The sequence below is a fragment of the Rhinatrema bivittatum genome, chromosome 2 (assembly GCF_901001135.1).
Source record: "Rhinatrema bivittatum chromosome 2, aRhiBiv1.1, whole genome shotgun sequence".
In the NCBI taxonomy this organism is placed as follows: domain Eukaryota; kingdom Metazoa; phylum Chordata; class Amphibia; order Gymnophiona; family Rhinatrematidae; genus Rhinatrema; species Rhinatrema bivittatum.
In genome coordinates this window covers 219,254,179-219,266,313 of record NC_042616.1, presented here as the reverse complement: position 1 = coordinate 219,266,313, position 12,135 = coordinate 219,254,179, and the positions used below count along the sequence as shown (strand labels likewise).

General features: G+C 41.9%; 1 protein-coding gene across 3 annotated transcripts in view; it reads right to left on the bottom strand.

Moving 5' to 3' along the window:
* Nucleotides 1–269: 269 nt before the first annotated feature.
* TAX1BP1 (Tax1 binding protein 1) overlaps nucleotides 270–12,135 on the bottom strand; it is a 262,473-nt gene continuing 250,607 nt past the window's right edge. For all 3 annotated transcript variants that reach the window (XM_029589185.1, XM_029589184.1, XM_029589183.1), the window contains exons 17-18: nucleotides 8,436–8,521; nucleotides 270–1,488 (exon numbers count right to left, since the gene is read on the bottom strand). In XM_029589185.1, coding sequence (XP_029445045.1) covers nucleotides 1,287–1,488; nucleotides 8,436–8,521 — 288 coding nt within the window. In that variant the 3' untranslated portion in view covers nucleotides 270–1,286. The remainder of the gene's footprint in view (nucleotides 1,489–8,435; nucleotides 8,522–12,135) is intronic.

Here is a 12,135-nt window from a genome sequence, read left to right as displayed (position 1 = left end):
AAATCAGTATTTTTCATGCTTATCTTCGCACCATTTCCTAAAAGAAAGCAAACTACAAGCAGAGTACAAAAAAACAGCTTAACATCCACACAAAAGAAGGATCTCCATTCCAAATGAGAAGTGTGTGTAAATAACAAACAGAATAATGATCTCTTGGCATAACAGAAAGAACAAACAAACTGGGTGCACAGAAGAAAAGTCGCCCTTTGCACTGGATGACAGGATTCAGTACACTGAGTAAGCAATACAGAAAATACAGACAGAGACAATTAAATCACTAGTTTACCTTTAATGCAGCAGGACTACATTCAATGAAAATCAGATGATTTTCAAACCTCAAACAAATAATCATGTTTTCCTTTTTTGGTTCACACAATACAGACTTAAAGCAAATATTCAAAAGTATAATGTGTGATACATACCATTCAGGCAGAAGATATGCAAAAGGCCGAGAAACTTTATTCAAAGAAATATTCATCCCACTATGCAATTCAGTATGAAATCAGTTATATAGGTTGACAATGCATTTGTCAATAAGATGTTTTCGATCAAGCACAAAAGAAGCTAAGTGATTTTAAATATTTTTTCCTGTTATAGCCAGGACAGCAATTACTTCTTTCCTGTAATTCCACACAAAATATATTTTAGCTTTTATACACTAAGATAGTTATTTGCCTTTTGTGCATAAAGAAAATAAACCAAAGATCTTTAATAAAGTGGATCAGTAGAGCATAATATACTTTTAAAGATTTTTAGTACTAAAAAGTAAGTAGTAATCTATTATATGCAGCTGGACTTTTGAAATAGATCAAATATACTTCCACTGAACAAATTACTTTACTTTCTGGAGCTGCAAGGAACCATAAACTTACTACACAAAAATAGGATAAGAAACACCTTTTATTACTTAAGCTTTGATATTTATCATGCTTCAGTCAATTATCAGGGTTGACAGAACTCTGCAAAACAATATTGTGGAATCCCACAGCATCGATAGAATGGGTGTCAATGTTATTTTTCACTGCTGTAACATTAAAAATATGCCTCTAATCTTATTCATAGAATTTACAGAGCCAGTGGAATAAATACAGATACACACATAAGAAATTATTACTGTCTCAGAATGTTAGATTATAAGAGACTAAACAGTTACCTGCTGAACAAGCCAGAGACTTATCCTAACTCAATTATACTGCAGTCCATTCTAAGCTGAAAATATCTTTTAATCAGAAAACTGAATTATGTTTGCATGTAAGCGGTCTGAGGAAAATCTCTCACTGATCAGACTATTCAAAATTTAACACATGACCATCAAAGTGTGTCTGAACATGCCTCTCGAAGCCTTGCTGATCATAGTCAGGAGGGAACTGTTCACTGCACATGGGGCACACCTTCCAGTGACTCTCAACATGCTCTTCAAACTTGCTCTGATCGTAGTTAGGTGGAAACATCACCTCACAGAGTGGACATTTCTTCTGCACATCAAAACTTTTATAAAGAAAAAAAAAGGAAGAGGATTTTATAAAAGAAAATGAACTAAGCAACTTGAAACAAAGGAATGATTAAACCATTTAATACAATTTAACAGTTGTAAATAGGGCCACCCCGTTCGGCATGAGGGGGTCAGGTTGGATTCCCAAATCTGGCTTCTGCTCCTCAGAGCACCTGATAGGAAGGAAGTCCCAGCCACTGCATAACACAACACCCACCGACCAGCCTACTCAAGAGTGTGCCTGTGCTGGCTTTCAGAAGGGGCCCACAGTCTGTGCTTCCCAGTCAGACAGCTGTTGTGACAATGGAGTTAAACATGAGGAGTAGGGGGGAAACTCTGAATAGTTGCTAAATACTAACCAAATATTTCTGTTTGGTGTTCACTGAAGAAGAAGGACCATCAATTGTTGGCAGCTGCCCATATAAAAGTGAGGTGGATATGGCACCACTTATGGAAGTGTGTTTATATGGCGCTAGCAAAACAAAGTGGACAAAAGTCATGGGACCAGATGAGAAACATGCTAGAATACTGAGAGTTTGAAGAGGTATGGTGGGGGTCTGCTGAAAACCTGTTCAATAAATCCTTGGATAGAGGAGTGGCTCTGCAGGACTGGAGATGGGCAACTGTCACAAAAAGCATTAAGGGAGAGGAGGCTGGGAAACTACAGGCTAGTTAGCCTTACCCCAGTGATGGCAAAATTTGAAAATCTACTGAAGGAATGGATAGTGAACCATCTACTGTTCAGGATCCTTTTTTAAATTTGATGACTAAAGAATTAGATCAAGGGCTTCTGTTGGAGGTGGTTTACATTGAATTCAGTAAAGCCTTTAATACTGTCCCACACTGGATGCTCATTAGTGAGCAGCCTCGGGGTAGGTCCTAAATTGGTGGACTGGATTAGAAAAAGGTTGGGTCACAGACCATAGAGGGCAGTGGTTAGTGGAATTCACTCTGAGAAGATAAAAATGATCAATGGTGGGTCTAAGGGGTTGGTCCCTGGGCCAATTCTATTCAATCTCTTTGTGAGCGATCTTGTGGAGGACTTAGACCGAAAAGTCTGTCTTTTTGTGGATGACACTAAAATCTACAACAGATTGAACAATGCTGAGAAAGTAGACAGAACGAGGCATGATCTAAGAAAGCTTCAGGAGTTGTCAAATGTTTGCTAATTAAGATTCAATGCAAAACGGTGCAAAGTCAAGCATTTGGACTGCAGAAATCTAAAGGAGCTGTGCATGATGGGAGGCTGAAAATCTGAAGTATACACTAACCAGGAGAGGGATCTTGGGATACATTGATCACAAGGTAGAAAAACTGTGTGATAAGACAGTGGCCATAGTCAGAGGGATGCTGGGATGCATAGGGAAAGGCATAATCAGGACAAAAAAAAAATGAGGTGATAATCCCTTTGTACAGGCCTCACCTAGAATACTGTGTTCAGTTCTAGAAGCCAGATCTCAGAAAGAATATAGACAAGAGATAGTCCACAGAAAGGCAACCAAAATAGTGCAAGGTCTGCACCAAAAAACCATCTGAGATGAGACTGAAGGATCTAAATATGTATGCCCTAAATGAGAGGAGGGGCGGGGGAGGGAATTATGATAGACACATTTAAATATCTTAATGGTACTAGTAATGCACCAAATGGAAAGAAACTTGTGAAGCTGCAAGATGGGTAGACTCCAGAAACATCAGGAAATGTATTTCTCTATCAACAAGCGGTGCTGAATTAGCAATAACACGTGGTAACATCATCTGATGGCACTAAATGGACTACTCTACTGAGCATGTGCAGTAATAACCAAGGGAATGCTGCCTCATGAGCCACTTGGTCAGATTTTGTCCGTGCTACAGCCTGGATATGTACCTCTCTCTCTCTAATAGTTTTTCTTTTAGGCCTCTCAGGCCACCTTTTTAAAGTCTTTTTTTTTTTCAGCAGCCCTTCAACAGCATTTTTCAGTGTTTAAAAAAAAATAAAAAATGCCAGGACCCAAATAGCCAATCAGTGGCTTCAAGGACTCTGTCTGCAGATGCAAGATGTCGATTACTGATGGCCACAACATCTGTTACAAGTGTCTGGGTGCCTACCATGACTCTGCCAACTGCTATGATTGTGGCCGCATGTCTACCATAAGAGAGAGAAATTGGGCCTATAAGATGACAGAGCTCTGGAAATGGCAAAGCTCATCTTCCTCAGTGGGTGTTGAGTTGACTAAGGGCTCCACTTTGGAGGTTCCTCCCGCTGCTTGTGCAGTTTTGGGGTTGAGAGGGTCGGAGAAGTATCTAGTTTCTGACCATTCCAGGACTTCGACAAGTAAGCTGGTGCAGGTTTCCTCAGACCGGCTGGAGGCAAGGTCTCTATCTTTTCAATGAAGCGCAAGAGCTTGGCATGGCTGGCGCATTCAAAATCCAAGGACCTGGCACAGTTGAAGCGTGGAGCATCTATACCATCAATGCATGGATTCACCAGTGCCCGAAGTACAGGGATCATCATTGCCATTGTCACAATCAACGCAGAAGGGTCTGGCATATCAATACATCCATCTTTCTCGATACAGGAGCAGCAGATGGCCTTGGCGCCATCGATGCATACCAAGCACTGGGTTTTGGGGTGGTCCAACTCTCACACCAATCAGTGGTAGTACAGTCTGCCCTGAAGACAAAGAAATCAAGAGTTTTCTCTAACACCTCTCTCAGGAAGGATCAAAGGCTTATGAATTCTTTTGGGAAGACGTTTTTCTAAATCTCGATGCTTAATGCCCAAATAACTAACCACCAGCTTTATTTGGTGCAGTATAGAATGAGACCTCTCCTGAAATCTCTTGATGAGAAACATGAAGCGATTCATCAAGCCTTCCTAAATACAGAGGAATGCAAGAAGTATCTCATTTGTTCGATCTACGAATCGCTCAATATGATGCCACTATTGGCACTCAAAAGGATGGCGTGGTTGAAAGCTAGCGGCTTAGAGGAGAATGTTCACGACAAACTGGCAGATATCCCGTGTTCCAAAAACAACCTTTTTGGGGACAAGGTCAGGGAAACAGTGGTGCAATTTAAGGAACAGTATGTAGCGCTGAAATTGCTGCTAAATAGTCTTCTGCTCAAAGATGTGGTTTCTTATTCTATAAGAGGGAGTATTTCCAGTGATACCTTTTCGTGCTTATGAACAGAACTGATCCCTACCTTTGCAGTCACAAGAACAGCAATTTCCAGCCAGAGCGTACCCAAGGGAGCGGCAACAACCAGAACCATCCCAGCAGCTCCAGGTGCAAGCAGAATCCAGCTTTTTGATGAAGATAAGACCTCCTTCCCCACTGCCTCCAGTGTGGGGGAGGATCCAACAGTTTCTCATCACAAGAAAGGAGATCACTAAAGATTGTGAAGCACGGTTACCACTTTTATTTCTCTCATCCACCAGTGCAATACAGCTGTTTGGTCTTCAACTTGAATCCATCTCATTCAGTCCAACTCAGTCTCGACGTGGACACATTACTTCATCAGCAGAGTGAAGCCCTCTTTTGGGGCATGGTGGGGGATTTTACTATTGATACTTCCCTTACCCCAAAGAAATTGGGAGGATTGAGATCCATCCTGGATTTACACAGACTGAGCAAACATCTGGAGGGAGAGAAATTCAAAATGATTTTCCTCTACACCATCCTTTCTTTCATCCAGAAGGGATCCTGAATGTACACTCTGGACCTGAAGGTTGCATATGCCCATGTCCCTATCCACCCATCCCACTGGAAATATCTCAGGTTCATAGTAGAATTTCAACATTATCAGTGCAAGGTTCTGCCCTTTGGCCTGTCAACAGCTCCAAGGGCTTTCACAAAAGTCTGGCAGTAGTAGCAGCACATCTCCATCAGCAGGGGATATCAGAATTTCCCTATTTGACTGAATAGTGACAGGACTCTCCAAAGCCAGGATCTTGGATTCCCTGAACGGGATAATACAACTGCTGCAGTCTCTAGGTTCATCAACCTCACCAGGTCAAGTCTAGTACCAACTCAGAAAATTCAGATTGCTGGAGCCTGGATAGACTGAATCAAGGAAAGGGCATTCTTGCCAGAAGGAGGAGTACAACATGTTCGAGCACTAATGCAAGGCATGATGAGTCGGAGCCATTCCATCCTCTGTCACATGGCTGCCTCAGTCCATTTGAAACAGTTTGTGCACCTTGGAACATGATATCTCTTTAAAGGGACCTTCAGTCATGTGGGATCAACTTTAGCAAACTTTGTCCCATCCTATCAAAATAATTCAGAGGATGAAATCATCCCTCCAGTGGTGGATGAAATCAGGTTTTCGCCGCCTGCTTTTTGCTAAGAATTCTGCCCCATCAAATGATTCTAGAGGCAGATGCCTCCAACAAAGCCCAGGGATACATACATAGGCATTCACCATACACAAAAGAGACGATCAGTGCTGGAATGCCAGTACCAAATAAACCTCCTGGAACTCTGAGCAATTCTGTACACTCTGCGAGCGTTCACTCACCTACTACAAAGGAGAAGAATTCTAATACAAACAATCAAGATAGCAATGTTCTCTATTACAAGTAAGGAGGAACAGGCTACTGGATCCTCTCCTGGAAGCCCAATGGATTTGGGTGTGGTCCCTCAGCTATAGAGCTTACCTTCAATTGTCATACCTTTCATGATTGCTTCAGTTGGATTTTCCAACCCTACAAATGATCACTGGATCAAAGGGTCCCAGATGATCTAATTCTGTAGGTGGGGTTGACCATCAACAGACCTGTTTGCTTTGGAAGGCAATTGAAAAGTTTTGCCCCATTCTTCCAAGCGATTTTAGATTAGCTCAGTATATGTTTCTGCGGAAATTGGTATACCAGTCTATTGTATGTGTTTCCACCATTACCACTGGAAGCCAGTTCAGTTCAAAAGGCATTTCAGGATCAAATGGACATGATCCTCACTTCCTCAGCATAGTAGAGCCAAGTATGTTCCTCTTATCTTGTTGAGCTCTCCAACAATCCTCAAATTCCTCTGAGGACCTTGCTGTCCCTCCTCATTCAGGATAGATTCCAGCTGTAGTCCCAATCTGCCTCATCTCAACCTGACTGCACAAAGATTGAGTGATTGGTTAATCCCCGATTAGGTACTGCCTAAAGAGATGAAGGATATCATGATTTCTGCAAGAAACCATGTACTAGGAAATCATATGCTTTAAAGTGGAAAATATTTGCAGCTTGGTGCCATTCAGCATCGTCAGCTCCAATCTGCTTGCCACCCTAGGGATCTTATCAGAAACTTGTTCTCCATATTTTTGTCAGGTCTTTGAACTTCTTCTGTAAAGGTATATTTGAGTTCCTTCACAGCATTCCACCCTCACTCATGTAGAGGGAAAACCAATCTCCGTTCATCCCCTAGTTTCCAATTTCATATGAAAATCCCTTACTTGCAATATCTATAGTTTTTCCACAATAGGGTGGTGCTTCATACTCATCCAAGGTTTCTGCCAAAAGTTTTCTCTCTCTGCATTTCACAACAATCAAGCCATTGTCTTGCCCATGTTTTTTTCCAAAGCTGCATGTGCATGGGATGAGAAGGCCCTTCATTCACTGGACTGTAAAAGGACTATAACTTACTATTTGTTGAAGAATTCAACTGCATCAACAAGTGAGAATAGCAGTTGCCAAATGTATTATTTCCAATTCACTGGCAGACTGAATTGCAGGGCTGGCTTCCAAATCACAGACTCTGTCAAAGCTCATCAAGTTAGAGCTATAGCTCTTAGATGAGCAACTGAAGTAGCTATTTCGATCAAAGACATCTGCAAAGCTACAATATATTCATATGCATATACCTTTATGTCCAAGAACTATCTGGACAATCTCTCAAGGAATGCCAATAACTTCGAACAAGCAGTTTTGTGCAATCTGTTCATCTAGTAGTCTACTTGCCACAATGGGTGCCAGGTTGCTTATTCAGGAAATGCATCAGCTTGGGACTCCCCACGTCATGGCTAATTCAGCCCTGCTTGTCAATGGAGATAGCAACTTTGTTTACTGTAAATGGGGTTCTTCACAAACAGCAGGATGAATTAGCCATATTTAATATCTGCCCACCTCCCTAAAAAGCAGACTACTTCTGTAGAGTTACACTCAATCTATTGAGGGGCTCACGAAGCAGTGTTCCCACAGTAACTACTGTAAAAGCTCTACTGGGCTCAGAGAGAGTGGTCTACTGGGTACTGTCATATGATGCCACCCACATGTTATGGCTAACTCATCCTGCTGTCTATGGAGAACCCCATTTACAGTAAGCAAACTTGTGTTGCATAGAGAGGATAGTGGATGCATGGAATGTTTTCCCTGAGGCTGTGATGCAGACAATAATGGTAATGGAATTCATTGGAGTCATGGGATAAATATAGAGGAACCTGCTGACAAGAGGATATTACTAAAGCACTAGGCTAACCTGTACAGAGTAGCATTTCAGTCCTAAAGCACAAGGGTAACTTGCATGGAGCAGCAGTTACAACCCTAAACATCTTCCTGGACAGAGTAAATGGATCATTTAGGTCTTTATCTGCTGTCATTTACTATGTTACTTACTATGAAGGCTCATGGTGCTACAGCCACAGCAAACGTGGGCTGTGACGAAGCTGGAAGCCCAAAAAAGCTGGAAGAAACTGCCTATTGTAGTGGGGAAGGGATTACAATCAAGTCTCAATGGCATACTGTACTAGTTAACATCTAATGGGGAGCTACTCTTACTATTCATAAATGCTTGCTGTTGGCAAATTTAACAGTTTGTAAAATATCAATTTCCAAAAATACCATTCTGTTGCAATAATTAGAAAACAATGTGAACAAGAATGTGGCAGCAGCAACCTTTCATTTGTACACTAGTGCACAGAGTCTTCTGTCATGAGATGAGCAGTTTTATTAACCAATAAAAACTGTGCAAGTTACCTGGAATCAAAGCAAAAACCTGTGCCACGCTCCTGTAAGAGGAAGCTCTGAGGATCCTGAGCCACATGTACATTCTCTGCAGTGTCCTAGATACAAAAGAAGCTCTGATTAATCAACAAGAAAATGTGAGTCACTCAAAAAAACCTGTTCCTTTCCCCTAACCACTCTGCTATTCTTTTACTCTGCTATTCTTTCACCTCTATAGCTTACACCTCTGGCAGATAAATATGCTGGGAAAAAACTTCTTAATAAACGCAAAATGCTTGCCAGCTGCTCCCCCCCCCCCCCCCCCAAGCATGAACATATCATCTGCTCCTTTACTCAAACATTTCTCTTTAACACATTGACTCTGGAAATATAAAGCTTGCATGGGAGGGACGGATCTGAACCAAAAACCTGTTAAACAAAATGCACTGCAATCATTTAAAAGCAATATTATTTTATAATGACCAAAACTTAAAGATAAATTCTAGATAATGGGCTGACTAGTAAGTCTTTTAGACTTTGAATTTCAGTTAGGGGGGAAAAAAAAACAAACAAACCATGATTCAGACTTGAAAGCTTGCTTCCCAATGGTCAGTTCTGACTGATCTGTATAAGTTGCCATCACCAGCCAAGCATGTTACATATGTCACACTGCAGTCAGAGATATCAACTAAATTGCCCTGATGGGCTGCTTCCTCTCATCAATTCTGTCAGCCCCGCTTTTGTTTCATGAAGGCTAACAGTACATAAATAGCTTCAGCAGGCACAGATGAGGATCACTGTGCTGCCTAAGAACTCCTACCGGAGCTATAGCCGGACACAGGCCACTAAACCAAAACCGGTCTATGATGTGCACGTTCTGATACAGGGTCAGTTCTAGTTCCTCAGTATTAGGTCTGAAATGTTTTTAAAAAATTAAGATTTGTCTCTTTATAAATTCATGATAATGTGATAAAATTACTACATGCATGTAACTAAAGCTAAGAAAAAAAACATTTTTGCAAAATGGTAATGAAATCTACATAAGGCTGAAGACTTACCGACTGGCACTACTGCTCTCAAGTTTCAGGCTGGTGCTAGTTGAACCACTTCTCTATATATGTTAACATATATAAAGCAGTATGGTTGCTGTTCGTTACTATGTGTATACAATACCCCTGCAAACTCCCTTTCCCTACTGATATTTAATTTCCCCACTGTAGTTTATAAAACCACAAAATCAGCATTCCCTAGCTAGCCTCTAATCAGGCCAAGCCCCTCCTGTAAGCATGAAGTAAGTGAATACATTACTTTTAAGGTAACTGACTTCTACATGTTTCTGAAAGCTGTGTGAATGATACAGTAACTATGGCTGAAGCCTCAATTTATTTTTCTTTTAGCAAGAAATGTAATCATTCTGCTTTTGCAATAGACAAAATGTAATCATGTCCTCAGTGGGGGCTGGATAGTATGGCATTATTGCCCCACATTGTACAGATTTTCAATCTTAGCCAAACAGCTCAGACCCTGTGCTGAGAAATGAAGTCCATTCCATCCCACAGTACTCCACAGGTGAGTTAAAAAGAGATTGGCATTACTACTCACAAGTTTCTGCTAAATTCAACCATTTTTCTGTTTGTTACCATGCATCTCATATGTCTGTGCCTATTTGTCATGTGAGGTGTAAAACCACAGTTTCAGAGAAGTGACCTCAAAGAGGCTTTGGCTGTGACAGATTAACATAATATCAAATAGGGAGAAACTTCCAGTGCTGCTGGTTTGGAGTCATACTCTTATTGACAAGAGGTTTTAAATTTTTGTATTCATATTTACTCTCCTGTTGTGATCAATCATATTCTCTCATTCACTTGACTAAAAAAAAAAAAAAAACAAACTCATGCTGCAATGTTTTAACATATAAGAAGGCTGGGATAACCAATAATCAATCTCCCAATTGCTGGTCACACAAGTGTAACTACTCCTCCCTAGCTTGTAAGTGCAGCCAAGTCAGCCTGCAGCCCATGCTTGATGCTGTGCCCTCTCTTGTTCCATATGATTGAGCATATAGGGTTCCATAACTAATCCAACACCTTGGCAATCCAACAACCCTTCTTCCGCTGGTCATTTCTTTTACCTATTGCTCCCCTACCTGCACTTTTAACTGGCCTCTGTATCTGCTCCAAACAGGTTTACATTTTGCCATGATTTTGATTACAATTACCACCGCTGGTAGGCTATTCCTGGCATCCCTTCTCGATAAAGCAGTACTTTTTCCTACCTCCTTGGAGACTTCCTCTTTCCAATTTCATATCATGATCCCTTGCCCTTAATTTTTTTTTTTTTTTGGAAAATGCCTCCTACTTTTATCTTCAAGTGAGTATATTTTGATTTCCTTTGTAACGTTTGTTTGAGGCACTGTACCATTTCGGTAGCAATTCTCTGAACTCCTATGCTATCAATGTCTTTACAAAGCTATGATTTCCACTAATAAATACAGTGCTCGAGGTGTGGTCTCTCTAAAGACCTATACAACAGCAATATTACTTTCTTTTTCCAACTGGTGATGCTGCTCATCGTACATCTGAGCAGACTGCTAACTTGCGCTGCTGCTTATTACACTGACTGGCAGACTTCAGGTCATCTGAGCTGATTAATCATAGATCCCTTCCCTGTTTGGCAGTTCTTCTTCTCCTAAGTGATAAGTGACAAATGAAGTTCTATGCCTTAGATGCCTAAAGTTGGATTTTTTGGAACCAAAGCACAGGTTCCAAAGCCACAATCAATTATTCCAGTTTTTTTAAATCCCCTTTTAATTTTTTCCATACCAACTAGCAGGTCTATCATGTTACAGATTTTTGTGTTATCTGCAAACAAGAGGTTTTCCTTCAAGTCTCTTGGCAATGTTACTAATAACGATATTGAAAAGAACTACACTAGCACTATGCCTCAGTGTACCCCCCCCCCCCCCCTTCCCTGGTCCTTTAACCTTCACTAGCTTTTCTTGCTTTAAGACAGCAGCTGTTAGGTTTCAACCATTTACAGCTTCCATTAAGCAGCTAGTGGAGCTTTTCCCAGAAAATGCTAGTGACAGACATCCTTTCCAATGAAACCTATTTGCCTGTAATTGGTGGGTGCACGGATTAGAAAGAAAACTTCTCTCTCTCATTCATGATTTGCAGCCTACTGGAATATAGAAAATAGCAACTAGACACTTCTCTGCTACTTCTGGTTTACCTTAAATACCATGGCATTATCCACTCTAAGGGGCGGATTTTCAGAGCCCTGCTCGCCTAAATCTGCCCAAATCCGGGCGGATTTAGGCGAGCAGGGCCCTGCGCGCCGGTGAGCCTATTTTACATAGGCCTACCGGCGCGCGCAGAGCCCCGGGACTCGCGTAAGTCCCGGGGTTCTCCGAGGGGGGCGTTGTCGGGGGCGGTGCCTGGTCGTCGCGGCGTTTAGGGGGCGTGTCGGCAGCGTTTTGAGGGCGGGTACGGGGGCGTGGCTACGGCCCGGGGCAGTCCGGGGGCATGGCCGCGCCCTCCGTACCCGCCCCCAGGTCGCGTCCCGGCGCGCAAGAGGCCCGCTGGCGCACGGGGATTTACGCCTCCCTCTGGCGTATCTACTAAAATCCAGCTTACTTTTGCTTGCGCCTGATGCGCCAGCAAAAGTAGGCCAATTCGCGCTATTTGAAAATCTACCCCTAAACCCTCAGCTGTGATGGTTACAGTTTATCCCG